General features: G+C 35.1%; 1 protein-coding gene across 3 annotated transcripts in view; it reads left to right on the top strand.

The window, feature by feature from the left end:
- NCAM2 (neural cell adhesion molecule 2) overlaps window positions 1-24,355 on the top strand; it is a gene marked incomplete at its 3' end in the record, with an annotated part of 289,423 nt that overhangs the window by 218,188 nt on the left and 46,880 nt on the right. For all 3 annotated transcript variants that reach the window (XM_080360461.1, XM_080360459.1, XM_080360460.1), the window contains one exon: window positions 5,198-5,371. In XM_080360461.1, the coding sequence (XP_080216587.1) occupies window positions 5,198-5,371 (174 nt within the window). The remainder of the gene's footprint in view (window positions 1-5,197; window positions 5,372-24,355) is intronic.

Raw genomic sequence — 24,355 nt, 5'->3', positions numbered from 1 at the left:
TTGAGATTTCCTATGCCACTTTATTTAATTACATGTCTTTTAAGCATCCTGTATACACAGAAAGTGAAGTTGGGGAATAATGACATCAAAAGCAAATGAAGAAAAGGGAAAGACAATAATTGGGCTTCACAGAAATTGCATCCTCTAACCTATTTTACAGAATCAAATCATACTTAAAATATTATAAGATTGATCAATCACTGATGAGGACTACATCAAATTTAACAGTTTACTAGTCTAGATTTCTGGTGCTGACACTTTAGTGCTGGTTAATGGATGTTCTTTCTTTTTTCTTCAAATATCAGTGTTTTCACATAAGCAAAATAAATTCAAAAAAGCAAGGCTTAACTTTCCCTGAAGAATAATGTAATAAAAAAGATAATAATGTTTTGTTCCAAGATAGCATTATAGGATCTTACTGAGATTTTTTTTAGGCTTGTTGGGTTGCTTTCTCTGTATAACTTTTCCCTTGCTGCAGCCAAAATCCCATTGACCTCCACAAAAATATGAGCAGATCTAAAATTTACATCTCTGTCCTAAAACTTGCCATTCACATCCATAGCAGCATCAGCTAGAGGATTTTTATTTAAAAAAACAAGCAAACAAAACCAATTTTCAATAAACATATGTGAAACCATCAACATGGCAACAGTGTTTTGCTTTGCATGTGTGTATCTTATTTTCACTTAAAAGTTATGCATTTATTTGCTAGCTGTGGTCTGTTTCCTAATTATTTCAATATTTTTCCAGAGCTCCCAATGATTTGGTAAAAGAAATCTGTTGTAGTTTTCCCCAAGTAAGGACATCAAGGCAAGACTAAGCCTAAACTGTAGATTTAATATTGAATTTTTTTCCCTGCCATCATCCTGATACTACTTATATTCAGCATTTAGACATAGCTACTTTTAGTCAATATATATGCCAGATATACAGAGACAGAAAAAGCTGCAGAACTGCACTAGGAACATATTGACAGGAGATAGGAGACAAAAGTTAACTGGAAGATAAATCTCTGACCCCACTACCTCCTCTCACACCATCACTTCCTTTTCTCCATTTACAACAGGACTGGTAAACTCTCAGAAGGAAAATTATTTTCTTCCATAAAACTATCAAACAAAATAGCTTGAAAGGAAAATTAGCAGTGATAAATGGTGGTCATCTATTGAACAGGTTGAGTAATAGTAGTAATAGACTTGAAAGAACATTTACATATCAGTGGAGATAAATCTGTGTGTACTTCTCTATCAGCTGCAATAATGTTTTTGGAACCAAACCAATACTACTTAATTCAGACCAATGTATCACAAAGTTCATTTGTGCTAACCAGCTTGAAATGCTGAGTACAAAATACATCAAGTACGATTTTACAGTTACTATTTGGGGAGGTGAGACACTGGCATAGGCTGCCCAGAGAAGCTGTGGATGCCCCATCCCTGGAAGTGTTCGAGGCAAGGCTGGTTGGGGCTTCGAACAACCTGGTCTAGTGGAAGGTGTCCATACGCATGGCAGGGGGGCTGGAACTAGATGATCTTTAAGGTCCCTTCCAACCCAAACCCGTCTATGATTCTGTGATCTTTTTTTTAAAAACACTTTCTTTTAAGGAATTCTTTAATATCATATGTGAATACAGTCACATACTGAATAGAGGACTAGACACTGTGGCAAGAAGATGAAATTGACTAAGTGTCTAACACTTGTGGTTTTTAATGCCTCATGTTAATTTAAAGGCTGAAGTTTTGGTAAATTATCCCTTGTTCTGACATCAGATGACAACAAAGATGTAAGTGAAACTTCTAAGAAAATCTACCAGAATTTGTTCTATCACTAAGTGATCTTTAGATTATAGAAAAGAAATTCCCTATTTTTTTCCATTATATAGTCCTTCAACTTATATCCATAACAGTATATGAAAGAGTAATCACTGCCCATTGCTAAACTCCTCTACAATTCATTTGATTGGTTGGTTGGTTTTAAAGGAAAAAGAACAAGAACCATCCAGAGTTCTATCCTTCCAGACAGATTTCAGAGTATACACCTTGGCAAGTTATTCTTCACCCTACTAAACACTGAGGCAAAAGCCTTGCAATTCTAACACAGAAAATCTGACAATGCCCCAAATAATTTCAGCTGACAGGGGACAACTCAAATGCTAGAATGTTTAGCTAGATCAGGAGTAGAGGGCTGTTTACCTTGCATGATCAAATTCATACAAATTAGGGAACTACAGTATTAGATTCAGTTCATTATGCTGCTAATGATCTTCTTTGAGGAAAAAAATATAGATTTGCCTACTCTGAAAGAGAGAGTAGGTGTTTTTATTCTATCTTAATGGATTGCTAGTATTTGTTTCTGGTTTTGACTAGCAATGTGTCTCCTGTTCTGTTTTCTTTAGGTGATTCACTCTTTAGAACTGATGCAGTTCAACTCTGAAAACTGCATGAAACTTACTTACATGTGTGGTTGCTTAAATTGTGAGGCGCATATTTTAAATGGTGTTGTGGATGTATTTCACATTTAAATGAGTTTTAAATATATGGTGGTGTGCTAGTTGTGCAAAATATTTTACTGGATTTTCACAGGAGCTTCATTTTATGCTTGTAATCAAATGGAATCATATCTCCATTTGGCAGAAATTATCCTTGAATCTGCAGTAGAGAACATAAGGTTCTTCCCGAAGGATGTCTTCTTGCCTGTGCCATGTTTATTATAGTTAATCATATGCAGACATAAAAACACAAGGAAAAGAGATTTCCTTAACATTTGAAAGTCAAGAACGGAGTGGATATGTGAAGAACATGGTTTTGTTTCATACTATTGACCAAATAATTATTTTGATCCAAACTGAAGTAACAGTTAATTGCCATATAAAAAGAGCATACAAAAACTAACATAAAAAGTCTGAGCATCATTAAATATTAATTCAAGCTTAAATATTTTTTGTTTCATTTTGCACTCTTTTAACACCAGAAAATGAATTAAAGTGTTTCAAAACTATTTGTAATGTTGTATGTATCCACAGCAGCTTTTAGCTTGAAATTAAACCCACAGCGTTCCTCTTCAGCACTGCAGAGCTATATTCATCTTCCCAGGTGATTGGTATCCACACCACTCAGACAGTGACATGCTGCTTTGCTTTGGCTGTCCTGGATTACTCTGCTGGCATTCTTATGTTGTATTTTTCCCACTTCTCTCAGAATAGTCATTTGATGTAGGGAGGGAAATAATCTGTATACAGAATGGTGCTTAGAGTGCTGTTGCTAAGAGGGCAAAAAATACTGCTCTCAGGTATAATAAGAATCCTGAGGAGAGGGGTCACAAGCTGGTTCTAACCTTTATCCTCCTCTAATTTTGGGATCTGTCCTTGCTTACCAAGCAACTCACATAACTAATTCTTTGTCTGTGTGATTAAAGAAAAAAATCTGTAATGTTTATGGAACTTTTTTTTTTTCTAAAACCCTTAACTTTTTGCTCAGTTTAGGAAAATATTTAAAGCCCAGGTCTGTATTCTCCTGGATGTATAGCATACTGGTTACATTTGGCCACATTCTGTCTGACCATGAATCTTGAATTCCTTCTGTAATACAGGTTCACCAAAAAGGGTGAAAATTTCCTACAGCATCCCATATCCTGGTGAAAAAATGTTCCCTGGAATAAGAAAAGATTTGAGGTTTGCATCCCTCAAGCTGAGATTTTCATTCACTCATATCTTTAACATCAAGGATTCACATAGTTGTGTCTTTAAGTAGAAGACATTAGAATAGTTCTTCCACATAAGTAAATCTATGCTGGTTTAACCCAATGAGCACCAAGCACTGGAGGTTTCAGGAGACCTATATTCAGAAATGCTAACTGCAAGAATTCACTGAGGTATGATATTAGTATTAAGACAGTCTGACAGCTGTTAGATAACCTCTGGAAAAAATTAAGTGCCTGATTATTAAAAGGTTATACAAATCAGCCCCTTTAGAGCAGTTTTGGCAGGTGTCCTTTTCCTGAGAATTCATGCCTGAATATGTCCTTAAACCCATTCTTTAATATTTCATAGGAATTTTTGGCTCATTTTCATTCATGTACCAGTAAAGCTCAGATCGATTCTCTTTTTATTCCCAGCTGTCTGACAGCCCTTGAATAAAGACCACATGTTATGTAAATTGTTCAGTACCCACTAACAAAATGATAGGCTTTGGCTCAAATTCTTGCCTGTCCTTATAAAATTATCTTCAATACAATGAAGACAAAAGCAATGTCAACCCTGTAAGCAGATATGCAAATAATTGTCTGCATCAGAAGAGAAGCTTTTAATGGTGTTTCAAATCCCTGGTCTTCTGTCCACAGAACTAAAATTCTTCCTAGTATTTTCCATACAATTTTTTTTGTAATTATAACACTTTAAAATGTATGACAACTAGAAGAGTTAGTCTTTTGTGTTCTATGTGTTAGTTCAGTCATACATTGTAAAAGTAACATAATATTTCTGCTTTTAAAGATGTACTGAACCCAAGGTTAATATTTTGCTTTTGTTTCATGTCTAGCTTCTCAACATCTACAGAAACCTGCTTTATTTTCATAGTTCTTTTCTACTTTGAAAGATATGCACTTCCTTTTTATTTGAGAGAAAATGTTTCTTTCAATCTATTCTATTTCTTAAACTGAAAAGATAATAGAAACCTTCCATTAATATTCCTTGCTAGTAGCTTGGAAACCAGTCTTTCAAAAGAAGAAAAAAAGGATTCATATTTTCAGCTGTATTTCAGAGTTTCATAAAAATGGCCAAATTATTTCTACAGTTTTTTATCTTAATCTCATTTAGAATAATTCAGACTCTGAATGATCCATTTAGTCATAACTGTTGCTCTTGTTAAATTTGATTTAAAGTTTGTTATTCAGTTTTACAAAATTATACAGTAAACATCTTATATTTGCCTATCACAAAAATAGCTATTATAAAAGATCATATTAAAAAAGAAAAGCAGAAATGGAAAATGGTTTTGCATAGCTTTAGCATACAAGAAAGTAAATGTGGTTTTCTTACAGCTCTGTATTAGAAAGCTTAAGTTGTCTAACGTAATTACATCATATTCAATATTAAATTTTGCCTCTTCAGGATGCTAAGGAGACTTTTTGAGGAACATCATCAACTGTTTCAGTCTATCTAGTTGCTGCTGATTATTAATTGGTATCTATACTTTTTTAGATGTGCCATCAAATCCTTATGGAGTACGAGTTTTAGAGTTGTCACAAACCACTGCCAAAGTTTCATTCAATAAGCCAGATTCACATGGAGGTGTGCCCATTCATCATTACCAAGTGGATGTGAAAGAGATAGCCTCAGAAACCTGGAAAATAGTTCGCTCCCATGGAGTTCAAAGTAAGTACGTGAAAAATAAATGGAAGTATTTTAACTGAAAAGAATGTCAAGAGAAAAGAATGCAAGTATATGTTACTGATCCTTTGTTTCTACATTAGTCTTAGTCCAGTAGCTGTATCTTCAGTTAATGAAGTCAAACCTCTTTACACCAATTAGAAATCTTACTGTAATCTTGTACAAGTCAACTGTTACTTTTTTAGTTTTAAAAAAGTTTGCTGAACAAATTTACAATTATTTTGCTTTTTTCACTGGCCACTCAAGTAGGTATGAAAAGTATTTTCGCAGCTAGAAATTTCAAAGAAAATAGAAATCACGGAGGAGTCAGTTTGAGAGCATATATTATATATGCAGTTAACTTAAAAAGTTTAAGTAAGCTGTTACATTATATTTAATCCTTGGCATTAAATACAGATTTTGAGCTACTTAGTAACCTTTCTACATACCTGTTAATATTCATTATGTCTGTTTCAAAAGCATATCTATATTTTACAACAAACATTAAATGAATTTGTTAGATATTACATTTATTATCTATCTACTCTATTAGTAGGCATGCTACAAATGGGGCCAGTTCCTTGCCAGATCTATGCCTTCTTTGTACTACTCTAAAGGTAGAGAAGAGTTTATGCCTGCTCAAACAGGCAAGAGTTCTTTAAGTACATTCTCACGTGGCATGTTTATACAGAGTAATGCTAACAAAATACCTTCAACAGATCAGTAATCCCTTGCATCCATATTTACCCTTTGATATTTTTAACAGGTAGTGCAAGTTAAAGCACCCGTAACAGTCTTCTGTTTTATACATCAGAAGGTGAATGGTTTTTCAGATATCAGCACAGTGATGGGAGAAAAAATGTAGCAAATGATCTAATGTGTGTTATCTCTTTCCCTTTCATATCCCATATCCACACACACAAATTCTGCACTAGGCAGAACATGTTCCAAATTACAGAGTTATTTCAAAGAAACCAGAATTATTTCAAAGAAGCATGCAGTGAACATATAGTTAACATATATTCAAAGAAACATAATGTCTTTATGTTTTGTTTTTCTTAACCAAACACAGTAACTGTGTGTATAAAAGTAATACTGTAAATCATAATGTTATTCATTTTAGTCCAATATAGATTGTATTTTGTTTAGTACTAGAAGATCTAAAGAATGCAATGTGTTTCCTCTACCTGCAAGTCATGCATATTAATGGACATTAGTGTACGTCTTCACTTGTTTTCATGTTATGTTTCAGATGAAGTTTGAGACTTTTTTCTCATAGCTACTTTCAATGAATAGGCAATAAATTTCCGTGATGAGAACTACAGTATACCAAATACTAAAACCTGAAGTGGCTAATCTGTGTAGTAGGGTGCAATGTACTCAAATGAGAACAGACCTAGTGACTACAGAACGCAGTCACACAGATTCCTAATTCAAATGTAAAGCCAGAACAATAAAAACAAAAGTCTTCAGCATTAACTTTGTAGAACAGTGTGTTTACCTTACTCCCCATAAAACATTCTTTCCCATTATTTCTATTAATATGAAGTTTATGAAAAGATTAGTTGATTACATTAGGAAAGGTATATAACTTGACCGACCCTTCTTAATGGAATTTTATGGAGCTACCTTCTTCAAAAGTTCACACTTCGATTTTGAAAAATTCTTTCAGAATTACATATTTTGAAGTTGTATACAGGTCATTTTGGAAATTTCTGTGCAACATGAGTTATCTTGGAATTGTTTTAGTACAATATCTATGTGAATTATACGGAAAGTTATTCTGAAAACAGAGTGGCAGGTACAAATACCTGCAGTCCTTATGAACACAGTATCACTGTGAAATAGATTGTGAGTATTTAAGATCTCTGCTGTTATCCCTACTAAAACCGAATATACACTTCTTTAAGAAAAAGCCTCTGTTAGTTCCTACATGCTGTCACGTTATTTCCCCACATACTCCTTTTGTGCAATTTCCTTTATTTTTCTCAGTTTATTCTCTTTCTTGCTTGGAAGTTTTCAGGGGGGTTACCTTCTTTCCAGCATACATTTTCATTTTGTTGTCCCCCAACTGTAATGCTAAGAGGTTTTGTTGAAAAAACAAAATAGTTTGCTCTGGTTTTGGACATCTTAAATGTACCTCTTAATAGCATGTATTATCAGAGACTATTCCAAGTGATGACAAAAACTTCTAAATATGAAAACAACCCGAAGAGTCACCTTCATCTGCAAATAAAAAGACTTAGTAAATAGATAAATATCAGGAAGGTAAACTTTACTGACAGGACAGTGGGCAAGATTAAAAACGAATTCTAGATCCATAATTAATTCGTTCTGTTCTGTGAAATATTTCTATTTGTATACCCCTGCATAGAAAGATTGAGACTGTATATCCTGTATTTCTCTAAATTTATCTCTGGACAACTTTAGAAGTCAAAAATTACTTTAGAATTTAAAATATTTGCTGAGCAGGAGGCATCTTTTTTTTTTTTTTTTTTAAACTAAATTTTGTTGGTGCTTCACTATGTAGGTTGATAGGGAAATCAAAAGAGACCTGGTTGCATTTATCATACGTTCTATAATGAGCTAAAAACTTGTTCTGTTTGTGAGGTACTGTAGGGCAAAACCAGAAAAACAAGATGTGTTACCAATGCACAGACTGAACAGCCCAGAGTTGAAAAAGTCTTCCCAGATGGAGGTGTCAAAAAACAACATTAGTGTCCTTTTTTTAAAAGAAAATGCTGCTAAACATAACTAGAATATTTCGAAAAAAAATAGCTATTCCTTGTTTCTTGAGCTTTCAGAGGGTTTCAAGAAGTTTTCTACAATTCCTGTTTAAAACTGTCTCCATTCATATTTTTGGCCTACTTACAGTGTTGCAGTAGGATAACATTGAGATATCCTCTCCTACATCCCTATTTTCAGTTTCTGAAATAATTTTTAAAGCAGCTTTTCTTAGTGTGATTGCCCTTCCTTCCTTTCCTTCCTTTCCTTCCTTTCCTTCCTTTCCTTCCTTTCCTTCCTTTCCTTCCTTTCCTTCCTTTCCTTCCTTTCCTTCCTTTCCTTCCTTTCCTTCCTTTCCTTCCTTTCCTTCCTTTCCTTCCTTTCCTTCCTTTCCTTCCTTCTTCGTCTTTAGACTTTTTGAGACATTTAGGATACTTTTAAGACTTTTGAATTATAAAAAAAATATTACATGTTTTTCAGAAAGTTTCTCATTGTGCTTAGGTAACAATGCCTCAACATCATCATGAGGAGGATGTTTAGACAAGTCCAGTCAGTATTCTGTATTATGATTTGTGGTTGGGTCATCATAATTTGCATACTTGGTCAATATTCTTTAATGGAAACAAAATCACTTTTTTCATCTGTTCACATCTTAGAGACAGGTTTATGTCTAAGATTCACATATAAATGCTGTTTACACAGGGACAGTTATCTGCTTGCCCATCTCAAGTAACAATGCATACATAAAACATGAGTCATACTTTTTTTTTCCTAGCAGCCAATGATAAACTGTGCTGAAATTTTATAGGATGTGTTTTTATCTAACTGATTTAACTCAGGAGTGATAGTACAACACTGCACCCCTTTCTTGCCACAATGTAGGTAATGAGTAAATTCCAAGACCATCTATTAAAAGAAAGAGGCAGAAAAAATTACATTCAGGAAAAAGCTGTGTCTGAAAGACTGTTAGCCTTCCAATGCAGAGGCTGCCAAGGCTGAACTGGGTCTTCTGGTCCCTCACTACTATGACTATAAGGAATAGTGTGGTTGTCTTCATACAGTCACAGAGAACAGCCATAAATTCATAAAATGAATGAAAACTATATTTTTAAATGAAACAAACATCATGGAAACCTGCTTTCAGAAGTCAGCTTATAAATAAAGTCCTAATAAATCATTAATAGATGTTTCAAAAAGTTGTTGAAAGGAATTTCTCCTTACGCTAACAAGTCATTAATTTTCTTATGACCCAATAACGATGGGTAAAACCTACTATAAATAAGATTATAATTGTCTGCTTTTATTAATATGAAAAATAAAATAGATAATTATCAAAGTTGTTAGGCATTCTTATATATGAAATCATCCAGTACATGCAAATAATTTTTAATCAGAAAAATTAAGCTGTATGAAATGGATTCTGTGCAAATCTATCCAAAGACCCTGCAATTCTCTTCATCTAGAAAGAATGCTGCTGGTTTCTTCAAAGAATCCCTCAAAAGGTGGGGTTTGTCTCAAACTGTACTAGTTTGAGCTGTTTTCAGATGAAATTAAAGAGAAAATTCCAGACTCTTGGAGTTGTAGCCAAGAATATCTGTTTCCCTATTCCCTGCTCTTTGTCTTTTATAATGAAGATTTCATTTGAAAGTCTGCGCTGATTGCAGCTATTGAAGGAGAGCACCAAAATTGAAGCAATCTTTCTGATATACCAACTTCAGGCTACTTAGGGATTTAAAAGTCATAATCAACACTATCATAGTTCACCAAGAGATAAGTGAGCAAATCGTAGCCAGATCTTTCTGCACTTCTTAGGTGCTCTTCTGAATATGAAAATTGTTTTGTTGCAGGCTAGTTGCACATCTCTCCATGGTTTCACATTACAGCTCATGTGGCCCGGAGTTCCAAGGGGAGGTGGGCAGGTTAACAGTGCCCTCAGGGCCCAGACATTTTTAAGCCTGTCAGTAGTGTAGAGAAGCCTACTAATCATGAAGTAACAAAAATGCAGATAATGTTGGCAAGGTTCTTTCTCCCCAGAGAGTTTGTATCCTTTCAACCAGACAGCTGGTAAGCACCTGAGCGTGTGGTGTTGCCCATCCATCGTCAAGAAGGGGATAACAATCAGTTCAGAGCATTTACCTTGCTTTCCTCAGTACATACAGAAACCTGTGCTGGGAAAAATCATCTTACCATGATCTTCTGTGTAATTTTATTTTACAAAATTTTATTTTATTAAAAAAAAAAAAAAAGGGCATTCAATGATCAGTTTCTGAGTTATCAGCAAAGACTTTATGAGAAAAAAACTGCATTATTTTTTTGTGAAATTAGTTTTTTTAAAACAAGTTCCTGTCTGCACTATTTTTTCATGTGCGTTTAACTTTTTTTAGGCACATTATAGTAGAACAAGGATTTTCTGTTAACCAAGATAAGGTTTTAAACTGCTCTGTTGTGTGTTAAGCCTTGTAATGATGCTCCTTTTACTTCGTGTCCTTAAAGTTAGAGGAAGTTATATACATGCTAGTGTTGAGGTAATTAAAACTTGAAGTTTTCTGTCTCTGTGTTACACTTTCTGCTTTTGAATTGGCTATACTAGTGAGAAAGCATGCATGTATGTAGGCAAGTCTTATTATAATGCCTCTAGTAAGAAAATATTCAGTAAATTTAAAATAAGGTAATTCCAATTTATCTTTTACTTTTTATAATATTTATGACATTCCAAGCAGTGAAATGGTGATTTTATTTTTGTGTGTCTGTGCAGTTCAAGTTTTTGGGTAAAAATGCTGAACTTCATTATCTGTCTTTAAGTAAGATTTTTTGATAGACAACACATGAACAGTCATTCTTTCAGGAGACTTTAGAAGTTTTTAGTGCATGATTTTTCACTAAGATTTCAGAAACACCATTATGCAAAAAGATATTACTTCTTTTGCCAAAATATAGCAATTACTGTACCTTGTTATTGTCATGGGGAGGAAATCTAAAAGCTGGATCTATTAGAAATCTCATGTACTACAGATTGTAGGTTTTTGTGGTGGTTGCAACTGCCGCCATCTACTCGCAGACACTTGAGAGCCTGGATACCCAGGCAAACAGGCCATGTTGGGGAGAAACAATTCCCATTATGCAAGTGCAGTGAGGTGAAGCACTGAGGCACCCCCTCCATGCTCTTGAAACTCCTGCTGAATGGGAAAAGACCCCTTTCTGCCCGAGAAAGGTAGCAACCATCAGTCACTCCTGACAGATGAATGCACCCATGACTCTCCTCATACCTGGGTCATAGCCCAAGCAGGATGATGTGGAACTACATGATATAAAAAGTTCTAGACACAGATAAATGGTGGAAAGCACCAGAAATTACCTCTTCCTACGTGAGGCCAGAGTGGAAATTTACTGACTAAAGTCAATGATCTTGTGACCTTATAAATCGCAATCCCAAAGTGAGACCCTTTGAGCTCTCTCGGATCACAGTGGGCTGTGACCAGTATATCTCTCTGACGGAGATGCTCGAAGAGCTGAATTCATGAAAACTTGATAACCATCTGCTGATGAGTCTGTGAGGCTCTGCACACTTCTTAAGACTCAACAAGTGCTCACTGAGAATGCTTCACTAAATGTGAGTAATTCACTAAACTCGAGAGAGAAATGTTAGCGATAGGTATATCTACACATATATTACACATTTATATATTCACATATCCATGGATTAATGTGCATTAGTGTGGGTGATTTAGTGTGCATGTGATTTATAACACTGTATGCGTGTGTTTCATCCCCAGATTTATTTATGTGTTCATGTGAATATTACTTATTTATCTCTTGTAAATATAGTGTGACCCTACCATCATCAAATCTTTAATTAAGTATCTGTCTTGGTTATAACAAATTTTACTGAATTATTTTAAATCACTTTATTAATGACCTGATGATTAAGAGTTACTAGTCATCAGACATTAAGCTTTTGAGCTATGACCCAGATATGGGGAAAGCCATGGGTGCATTCAGCTGTCAGGAGCAACTGATGGTTGTTGCCTTTCTCAAGCAGAAGGGGGGGTCTTTTCCCATTCAGCAAGAGTTCTGAGAGCACAGAGGAGGTGCCTCAGTGCTTCATCTCACTGCACTTGCATAATGGGAATTGTTTCTCCCCATCATGCCCTGTTTGCCTGGGTATCCAGGTGCTCAAGTGGCTAGGAGTGGATGAGGCAGTTGCAACCTCCACAAAAACCTATGAAGATATAGTACATGAGAATTCTAACCGATTTGTCTATTAGATTTCCAGGGTGAGGGGGAGTTGCAAGTTTGTACTTCCTACTTCTTTTGTAGTGAAGCGTGAAAGTAGGCATTGATTACTAAAACACTTCCTCCAGTGTAACAAGGCTTCAACATTAAACTAGGAAGACTTTTAAATGTATTTCTTAGAAACATGAACCCTGTGTAATTCAATAATTTTCTTAATGATTTTAAAGTTTAAGAGAATGCATTGTTTGTTAACCAAACAGAAATAAATAACAAATATTTTGTAAGGCTAAGTCTGCATTCAAAATGATTTTAATAGTTTAAAATCTTCAAGGCAGAGTTCATTAATGTCTAGTCCAAGCTGCTAAAGCAGAAGGAAAAATGTGTTCATTAGCCTGTTCCAGTGAGAAAATACATTTTTAGTAATATTTGAGACACTGAATTCCTTGGCATATCTATCAGATTTGACTCCCTATGACATGAATTGTGATCACATTCAGATCTGAAATGACACTTGCTACTGCTGAGTAGTGTTTCCGCATTTCTAGAATATCATGTATTTACTCCAGAGATTTAAAAGTACCTGAAGTCTCAGAGATTTTTGTACATGTTAAATGATTCCATAAGTCATTTAGAAAACATTTTTGAGTTGTGAATTGAGCTTTAGAATCTGGTTCTCTGTTTAGCAGACTGTTAGGCAGGCAGTTTAATATCAGTGAAAACAAGGATAAAAACATGTGTTGCCACTTTATACTCAACTAGTACCACAACAATTGATGTATTGTATGGAGAATCTTAAAATGTCACATTCATTGTCACATTGCCAAATTGACTCAAATTAGTGGTTTAATTGAAGAAATTGTCTGTTTCAATAGGCAGTAATTGATAATATTGTAAAAAACAAAACAAAACAAAACACAACACCTAGATCTTTCCTGATATTAGTTAATATGATATTACAGCTAAGCCTAAACTTGTGGAGTTTCTTTTTCAAAATGAAATGAGTTTCTTTTTCGAAAGAAACTGGATATTTAGCTTGATTAAAAAATAGTTTTCTCAACTTAAACCAGCTTTGAAATTATAAGAATGCAGAAGTTGCATATATATATATATATACACATGTATTAAGCTATAATGATGTAAGATGCAGTACAAATAAAAAATAAAAAGTCATTGATTTAAATAAATCTAAATTTTTGGAATAAAATGACATGATACAATTTGCAACATCATACAATTAAAAAAATATAAAAAGTGAAAAAATGAATGCAATTTACAACTTATATAGATTACTACTAAGTGCTAGGGAAAGACCACTTATTATCCAAATTAATTTGTGTGTGTACCTGCATGTAAGAAAGTCATTTAGCCTTCTAATTCTGTCTCTATACTATTCTTGGCCTCCATCCAGCTTAATCCTTGCTATACAAGTCTCATGTGGATGGAAAGGTTGGATTGTAAATAAAAGTCTTAAACCAAATCACGTGAATGGATTAGAGAGACTGGAAAGTGAGAAGTGTAAAGGGAAAGCTAGGTTTAAATATTTCGGGTTTTTATACAGACCTGAATGCAATGCACTTTTCACATTCAAAAGTGAATAAAATGACATGAGAAGAGAACCCAGGCAATTTGCTTCACAGCATGAGTTCATAACTAAAAGCAATGGAGTGTTATGCAGATATAACCACTGCCGATATCTGAGGTTACTCTACTCTCCAATAGCTTGTAAATCTGTGTTCGCAATTGTGTTCAGTCAAACAGTCAAAGCTCATAGCTAAATGTGACTTATGTTCAAGGTTTTGGTTTTTTGTAAAGACACAGACTTGAAAATCTGTGAAAACAAATGCAAGATACTCTGATTGCAAGAAGTATGTAGTAAATATTAATAAAGAATTAAATGGAGAAACAGTTATTGCAAATGTATTTCACCTGGTCATTCTCTGTTGTAAAAACTCTTGGCTACTCACTATTTAGACCTTTTCAGGCTTTTTGTGATGGCACAATCTCAAATAAATTTGCAGGAAACATGCTGATCTGATGTAAAGGTGTTACTGATCTGCCTCATGGGGTTAATCTTGTTAAGTCAAGAGTGATGCAATGCAATATTGGATATGAATAACTGACAAATGAGATGCATGGTGTAGCTGCAAATTTGCCTTTCAAATCTGTATTGTATTCATCTGCATTTATTTTAGAGTGCCAATCTGCTTGCAAAAAGGTAAAGTACATTTATGGAATATTTATGCATATATAAACTTCTGCTGCCTTTTGTAATACAAAACGGAAGAGTGTACCTGGAGGATGGAATATTCTTTAAGTATTTTCAAGGTCATTGAATGACAGAGTAGTTATGAATGGAGTTTTCCTTCTTCCACATAATACAAGAGTGAGCAACAGAGAGATAGCATAGCCCTATCCATATTACATTTCACAGTATCATTAAATGAATCTCCTTTTTATCACTTTTTTCTCTTTTCTTTCTCCATTGGCAAGAAATAAAGTTTGGTATGTGGGAGCAGGATGGGGATGAGGAAGGAGAAAGTTACGAATAAAAATTATCTTTGTATGTAAGAGGCAAAAGAACTGTTGTTGAAATCATCATTCACATCAGCCTTGAGGTCTTTGCTTTTTCACAGCAGTGAACGTCATAAAAGATACATTTGAGATTGAATTTTAGTCTCTCTGCTTGACACTGAGAGGATGGCTCCTGATGATAGCAATCACCAGGAACTGTTTTATTCTTACCTCAAATTGTGATGGTTCAGGTTTTTCCACCTCCTGAATTTTGTAACAGAGCAAGTAGAGTGAGTTTTTCTCATACTTTACATGCTCCAGAGTTGAAGATTCAATGGGTTAGAGGAATGAAAAGCAGAACTCCTGTGCCATAACCTGCTTCCTAGGTAGCTCCTAAAGCTGCAGCAACATACCTTGATCATGGGACAATTAGTATTAATGACAGCTTCCAGTTTAAAAAAATCTTCCCGGTAATAATATACCATTCAAGAGAAGTTCATAGGAGACTACTTTTGTTGGCATTCAGACTAAATGGCTTGTTTGGAGCATAAAATTGAACAAGTAAAATAAGTAGTTTAGAAAAGAGAAAATAATGCATTCCATTTTTAATATTGAATTCAGTGGTATGCTATAGTACATAATTGCCTGTATATAGGTAAAAACAAGAAAAGAGGTAGGTTTTATACATGTTGTTCTGTTTGTTACTGTTAGTACACAGAATTATAATAAAATTGAAAAGTGTTGAAATTTTAAAGAGAAATTTCAACTGAGATGCAAGGCTTGCTAAAATATTAATTTGCCTAGAAAATAATCTCTACTTCTCTAAGCATAATATTAGAAAATTTAATTCCTTTATGCTCTGTAGATATTCCTTTGTCTTAACATTAAGAATTCTTGAATTCTTGACATCTGTCTTGGAGTTTTGTAAGAGTACTGATATTTTTGTAGTAATGACTAAAGAGTAATTAAGTAGGTATTTTAGGTACATCTGGTTAAGAAAAGTCATCTTTCATTTGTACATCTCTAACATAGTGGAGTTTTGTAACACCATAAGAAAACTCATGGATTGCATGAGATGTCTTGAATCTGTTGCAAAGTCTCAAAGGAACAAAAATATTATTGTAGCTCTGCAGATCTTGACTAACAATAAGAAAAAGGTGGAGGTGTCAGAAGTAAACCGCTGTCATTATTTTCTTACCCTTGGAAGGCATTTTCTATGTGTTTATTTGTGTGTTTGTTTGTTTGTTTGTTTGTTTTATGAAGACCTTTGGACCAGTAATCAGTTATTAGTTGAGGATAAGTCATTAGTTTAGATCTGAGTTATATCCTGCTCTGGTAAGAGCAGTCACCAGGAGCTTACCCAGTCTTACCAGTTTCAAGTGGCATTTGTATCACAGTGAAAGAAACTTGTCTGCACAGCCTTTTGAAAAAGGATTGCAACTCACTCTGTGAAGTCAGTCAGATGGAGACAAGCTCCAACTAAAGCTGTGCATCTCAGCACAGTTCGGCTCTCAGATTGAAAAGCCCCATTTGCCAGTGACGATGGTGGTGTGGAATCAATATTGACCCACATGGGATGGCTCACAGACCCACCAAATGTCAGTGCATTGCAAGAATACATACCAAGGTCTCCCATACTTGCCTTTCTCAAACACTAATATGGTCTTCAGAACTATATGGACTTACTACACCATTAGTTAGTATATACACATTTGACCTAATGTACTCCAGATGCTTCAAAGAAACTGTTGTGGTCTTTGTACTTAGAAGATACAAGGTTTGTCTGCTATGAATTCAAATGAGGCCTATGTTGCTTTTTTCTCAAGATCTCTCAGTAACAAATACTCACAGAGTTTTAAATGTAGGAAGCCCATTTCAACTCTGTGTTACAAATTTCAACTGGGGTATTAGCTCACAGCAGAATCTGCATTGCAGGAGCAACAGAAAAACAGGCAGGAAAAAAAATGAAAGTAATTATTTCTGCCATGCAAGAGGTTCTAGCTTCTGGCATAAAAGAAGGTTGTAGCATGGAGGGTGTTGGTCTCTTCTCCCAAGTAGCAAGTGGTAGGACGAGAGAAAATGGCTTCAAGTTGTACCAGGGAAAGTTCAGATTGAATATTAGAAAAAATTTCTTCATGGAAAAGCACTGGAACTGGCTACCCAGGGAAATGGTGGAGTCGTCATTCCTGGAGGTGTTTTAAAAAATGTATTGATGAGGTTCTTAGGGACATGGTTTAGAGCCAGAGTTAGGTTAATGGTTGTAGTTAGTGATCTTGAGGGTCTCTTCCTACCAAAATGATTCTGTGATTCTATATATGAGGTAAACTGTGATGGGATACAGTTTGATTTATACAATTGAAGAATGAGAGCAAGTGATGTAATTGTAGCAGGCATAGAAGAAAGGAAGATATGCACTCGTAGCTAACCCCCAGCATCCCCTCTCAAATTACACTCCTTCCTTCAATCGAGGGTGGATTCCAGACCTTGATATAAACCATGGAATTCATAATGGCATTAGCTGAAATTTAACCAGCATGTTCTTTGCAGTATCCTAGTAAATGGAATCCCTGTTCCCTTTAGAACACCCTCATTTATTCTCTGGATCATCTTCTAGTAAGCATTGCTTTTAACCTTGATGGGTGTTTAAAAAGAGAAAAAAAAATGGACAAATCAAACAGCGTAAAAGTGCTTAATAAGAGACTCGATTGCCCTTCTGCAATGAGATTAACACAGCTATTCCTTTACTACATAATGTAGTATAGTATATTTACTCAGTAAAGTATTAGAAGACTTAATTCTATTGTCTTTATGTGCTTATATTGCCAATGGAAGTTCAGGTGTATCAGTGGCCTAGAAACTTTTCTTGTGAGAGAATTTTAAAATTAACATCCACAGAAAATAAATTTGATTTATAGAAAGGCTTAATCAGATTTTATATTTAGCAATAAGTCTGAGGTTTGTGTAAGTTGTACTATGAACATTGCAGCAATTACAGTCACATAAATATTTAACAATGAACCTTCACACTGCTATATTGAGAACATTAGTCATATTCTAGAAAGCATTTTGAACAATACTGTCTTTTTGCATGATCGGGGAAATATCTGGTAGCAGTCCAAATGCCCATTGATTTTACTGTACTGTTTTATTGTTTCATAAAAGTTCTAAGTGTAGTCGTTTTCAAGCAGCTGATTGTTCAATCAGTGGACTTTAAAATCCTTGCATTAAGAAGTGTAAAGTAGATTTATAGCAGAGGAGAAAATGAGGTTCCAAGAATCAAGATAGTATTCTTCTTTAATGTACAGGATCATGGAAAGAATGGTTGGAAGGAACATCTGGAGTTTATCTGGTCCAAACTTCCTGCTTAAAGCAGAACTAGTGCCAGTCCTAGGTCAGGTCAGGCATGGTTTTATTTAACTCAGTCTTAACCTCCAAGGATTGGTATTCATCACCCTCTTCTCTTGGTGTCACCTGTTTCAATGCTTCATTTCTCTCCCAGTGAATAACTTTTTTCTGATATCTGGTCTGAACATGCCTAGTTTCAGCTTGTGATGGTTGCCCTTATTATACTATCTGCTACTGCTGAGAAGAGTCTCACACCATTGTTTCTGTCTCCACTGGTAGATGACTGTTCCATCAACCCTCAGCATTCTTTTCATCAGACTAAGTAAACCTCAGCATGTACTTAGTGTTCATGTGCCCTAGGCTTCTCTTGGTAGCTCTCTGCTGGACCCTGTCTGGTTTCTTTATCCTTTTGGACACAGTCCCAGGTTTGGCCCTACCAGCACTAACTAGAGAAGGACAATAAACTTCCCTCAATCTCCCAGCTCCAAATATAGCTTAAGTAGACAATCTGCCATGCTAGTGATGATGAGCTATGCAGCTTTGTTTGCATGTGCTGGCCTGCTGCATGCATCTGCTCCTATGCGAGCCTTTAAGCCTGACCTGAAGGACCCTTTCACCCTTGTCCCAAAGATCTACAGTTATCTTTGAACTAACTGGGGTTTCTGTTTGGCATTTTCTTGGAGCCTGCATGGGTGAACATCAATGGGTAGGGTTAGCCAGATGGGACTCTGCAGTCTCTACTTCTGCAGCTGTTTTTCCTTGCATTGAATTAGAGAAATGGGACTTGGGCTTGCATGTGTTAACTACAAGAGTGTGATCAATTCTTCTGAGAACCGAGCCAAAGTTCACCAGTCTCTGAGATTAATTTTCATAATTTTGATTCAATTAAGTTAATGCTTCTAAATTTTAGGATGACAAAAGATTAGCCATCAATGAAAGTTATTTAATTTATCATCAAATAAATTTTAACGCTTCAGAACACCTATAATCCTATGTAAAAAAAAAAAAAAAAAGACAAGTCTTAAAAACTAGTTCTGAAATAATTATTTATTTAATGATAGAATGAAGGGCGATGAGTATTTGGAGGAGACTTGACATTTTAAAGGTTACATTATTCAAAAAGCATTTGTTTTTGAAATGTGTTTAAATTGTGTGGTTTTACAGCTCAGTACATATTTCCATTTTAGCCTATTGAATTGTATAAAGAATTAGTTTATTAAATATGCATTTGTTTTGCTTAACAAGATTTTCTTACAGGGAATAGAGGCTGTTTCAAGCATTCTCTCCCCCAAACTTTTAATATGGTAGTACCTAGTAAGTTTCTAATTGTCAGTTCTTTGTTTGTCCTCTTCTTTTCCCCTTCCCTCCCTTCTCTCTCCTGCCTTTCCTATTCTTTGTCCTCAATTTTCCTCACCTGTAAGAGATACAAGTACCATTTATGGAAGTTAACTTCATTTTTAAAGATCTGTTATGAACCAGTTGGCTTTGGTCATCATAAAGGGAGTATAGGAAATTTTAAAACTAAAAATTCCAAGAAAGACATAGGAAAGTGAGAGGTTTTTTTCAAAAGAGATATCATCCCAATACTCAGTAAAGCTTTGAGTATCTATATATTTTAATGTCTGTTATTACAGTTGAACAAAAGAAGAATATCTCATTAGCATGATAAAAAAAATACGTTGGCTTTGCTCTCTGATGCAAAAAATATTATTTTGTAAGTAAGATATTTCTTACTGAAATCTAAATCAACATCTAATATGTTTGTTTACATAAATGTAGTGTAATCAAAATAGCAAAACAGGATATTCATAAAAGGACAGTGCAGAAAGAATTGAATAGAAGCAGTGCTGTGTTAACTCTCTGGGCAGCCTGTTCCAATGCTCTGTCACTCTCAAGGTAAGAAAGTTTCTCCTCATATTGAGATGGAACCTCCCGTGCTTCAGTCTGTGCCTGTTGCCCCTCATCCTATCATTGGCACCACTGAAAGGAGTCTGGTCCCATCCTCTTGACACCCAACCTTGACATATTTATAAGCATCGATGAGATCCCCTCTCAGCCTTCTCTTCTCCAGGCTGAACAGACCCAGCTCTCTCAGTCTCTCTTCATAAGAAAGGTGCTCTAGGCTCCTAATCATCTTCATAGCCTGCATTGGATTCCCTGCAGTAATTCTTTGTCCTTCTTAAACTGGGGAGCCCAGAACTGGACACAGTCCACCAGATGCAGCCTCACCAGGCCAAAGTAGAGGGAGAGAATAACCTCCCTCGACCTGCTGGTCACACTTTTCTTAATGCACCCCAGGATACCATTTGCCTTCTTGGCCACAAGGGCACGTTGTTGACTCATGGTCGATGTATTGTCGACCAGAATTCCCAAGTCCTTCTCTGCAGTGCTGTTTTCCAGCAGGTCTGACCCTAACCTGTACAGGTACCTGGGGCTGTTCCTCCCCAGGTGTAGAACCCTACACCTTGCCCTTGTTGAACGTCATTAGGTTCTTCTCTGCCCAGTCCTCCAGCCTGTCCAGGTCTTGCTGAATGGCAGCACAGCCTTTTGGTATGCGAGCCCTTCCTCCCAGTTTGGTATCAACATTAGACTTGCTGAGAGTGCACTCAGTCTCTTCATCCAGGTCATTGATGAACAGGTTGAACAGGGCTGAACCTAATACTGATCCCTGGGGAACCCCACTAGCTACAGGCCTCCAACCAGATGCTGCACTGTTGATCACCACCCTCTGAGTTCTGCCATCCAGCCACTTCATGATCCATCCCACTGTGCATTCATCTAGTCCACACTTCCCCAACTTGCCTAGGAAGATGTTGTGAGAGATGGTGTCGAAAGCCTTGCTAAAGTCAAGGTAGACAACGTCCACTGCTCTGTCGTCGTCCACCCAGACAGTCATACCATCATAGAAGGCTATCAGGTTGGTCAATAATGATTGCCCTTTGGCGAACCCAGGCTGAGTACTGATAACCTTCTTTTCCTCCATTTTCTTTGGTCGTCTTTCTTGCCATTTTTGAAGACTGGAGTGACATTGGCTTTCCTCCCGTCCTCAGGCATCTCTCTTGTTCTCCAACAGCTTTCGAAGATGATGAAGAGTGGCTTTGCAATAACTGTGTGTTTGAAAAATAAATTCCATTTTATTGATAAGAACCAAAATCTACAACAGCTAGATCCTAGTTGCACAGGATTTTTGATAGAATAAGAGGCTAATCAGTACAAGTGGCAGAATTTGTTCATGAAATATTCTGTGTTGTTGCCAAATAGATACAACATAGAAATTTAAAGACGATATCATGATAATTTAGGCTTTTATGGGAGTACAGGTATATTTTCAAAGCCTATAGCCTAAAAAATATTACATACAATTAATAATTTTTTATTTTCTTAACACTGATTTGTGTAAATGAATTATTTGATATACACTTCATGCAAGTATGTCTCTGTTTTGTGTAAGGATATGGGAACAGTTTACAATGATCCATCTCAGTAAATTGCTTTTCTTCTAGGAATGTTTCTTCTAGGATTTGATTTTTTTTTTTTTTTTTTGTCTAAACTGTGTGCTATGTTGTGAGTTAGAATAAATATAGGTTGAATGAAGGTTTCTTTTTAAATAAATAAACTAGAAAATGAAATTCTAAAGAAAACCTATTTATTGTTTCATCCTGAGTATGTTAAATGACAAACCCCATCTTCTGGATTCATGCTGATTCAATATATTATAAACTGTTGTCAATCCAAAAATTTACTCTTTTCCCAGAGGTTTTGGATTACACTCTTGCTCGCTTTATTTTCATTAATTTAAAGCACTGTAAATTTTATAACTATAATTGTACCAAAATTACTTAGTATTTTCTTATTAGTTTTATTTCAATAAAAATATGTATCAAAGATAATCCCCTGAATGACTGTAGGGTGCTAATGCTACTTCTGGTTTTGTTTGTATACCTGACATTTCAGAATCCTACCCAATAAAAATGAAAATTAAATATATTGAGAAAAGGAGCTTAGCAGGATAATTATGTTTTGAAGGGTGTACACAAAATATTAAAGCAGTTTTTGCCAAGTGCATTTTTATATCAACTGCTGAAAGATATTTTTATAAGGGAATTATTCGTGTTAGTGAAGATTATATTATATTAATTATACCTGATCTACCACACCATATATCTTTATTCACAGGTGATCTTTTTATTCACCGCTAATTAAGCCACTATGACTTTTATTCCAGAATAATGCAATAATTATACATTATAGTGCAAAGAATAATGGAAATTCCTGACAGAGCCATTATCTCAGATTTTTAAAATGGTTGCATTTTTTTTCTGAAGTATTTAGTTTAGGGAATGACTTAAGGCTTGATCCTGTCTCTATATATATTAATGAAAGCTATGCCAATGATTTTGCTACCATTATTTTTTTCATATAATATGCAACTTGAAATACTGCCAGTATTAAAGTTCATTTATTCGTGTTAGTTGAATTCTGACATTATAGGCAGATGCTTGAATCAGTATTTATGAAATTAATTGTTATTTGGGCAAGGCAGACAGATGGAACTGAGATAGTGTGACTGTTTCTACATATGAATAAACATTTTGCTGATTGTGTAGCAAGATCCTTTTTTCTTTCCCTGAATTTCTCCTCCATGGCAATTTCTAACTTCACTTTGTCAGCCCTTTTGTGAGCTAACTGTAAGGCTCAGCTAGAAAGAGAATGTTATACTCTTCCTCTTATTGTGCATAAATAGATTAAACAAAACCATGTTGCTCATCCCAGGCAGACAGAGGTTTTGGGAGAAGTTCCTCGGATTGTGTGACATCTACAAAACTGTGAGATATTTGTAGAGAATCTTAATCCTATGCTACCATAGTTTCCTCACCATTCTCCTCACATGTACTACTACCATAAGTTCCTCATTGCTATCTTCCTGTGTCTTTTCCTTCTGTCCTTAAAAAAGCATGATTCATCATCACAAAGAGAAACCTGTTTAAGCTTCATAAAATTGCTATTCATTTTTCCCATGAAAGAGATTCATTCGTTTCCAGGGAACTCAGTTCTTCCTTGAGAGCAGTAAAAAAAATGAATGAAAGGTGCAGCAAAATTCTGCTAAATCAAAACACTCCACTTATTAACCTTCACTGTATTCAATCTGCATTCAGTCTGCATAAGAATAGAGATTCAGACTAGAGGGAAATAAATAAATAAAGTCAGTCCTAAAATTTGTAATGCTTCTTTGACAGATACTTTGCACTGCTACCACTATCTGAAATATATATGAGTGCAAATGGTATTTCAGCAATGATATATCTCAGATACTCTGTTTCAGAATAAATTTATGTCATACTTTAGATCTAACGTCCTCAAGGAAATCCATTTGTAACTGGAAGAACGTTGTTCTATGTAACAGCTAACTCTCCAATGAGAACAATGAATTGACTTGATATTACTGTTAATTAAGCTCACATAAGATCTACTTTGGGAATAATGTTTTGTAACCACACTATTAGCTCCCCTAACCTTCCTTGCTTTGGTGATTGTATATGTAATTTATCACAGCTCTTAGAAGATTTCTGACGTAGATTTAATGTGGTGAAAGCCAATTTAATATGGCAGACATTTCTCCTCTCACTCTACTGTAATAAGGTTATAGAAACAACCTACCCCTGAACCTGAAAAGCAGCTGGAGATTTTTGGTTTTACTGACTCAGATTTATGATACAATATTTTTCACAGCAAACGTCGGATGTTGTTTTCCTATGGTTCATCTAGATAGCAGTTAAAATTCTCAATAATAAATTTAAATTTCTAGTTGAAATGCTTATACTTTGTATTAGAAATAGTATGGAGTTCTGCATTTTTGTCTATCTATCTAATATATACTTGCTTGTATTTTTTTCTGAACTGTGTTCATTATTGAATGTTTTAGATGTGTTAGTAAATTAGAAGGTTCCATATAATAAAAAATAAGGAATTTATTTTAATGTTGCTTGAACTTCAGGATTCTTGTCACACAACAGGTTGAACTGAATTTTGCTATGCAGTAAGTTCTAATTCTTTTTGGTTGTATTTCTTTTTTAGATTCTGTGTACAAAATTTTACGAAAAGAAAATGTTCCTTTAAGAACTGTAATAAATATTTATATTTTTAAACTCTCTGTACAGTACATTAAGCCAAAACCAA

Source organism: Nesoenas mayeri, assembly GCF_963082525.1.
Source record: "Nesoenas mayeri genome assembly, chromosome: 1".
NCBI lineage: Eukaryota > Metazoa > Chordata > Aves > Columbiformes > Columbidae > Nesoenas > Nesoenas mayeri.
The sequence above is the reverse complement of the archived record's forward strand: the minus strand, read 5'-3'. Positions and strand labels throughout refer to the sequence as shown.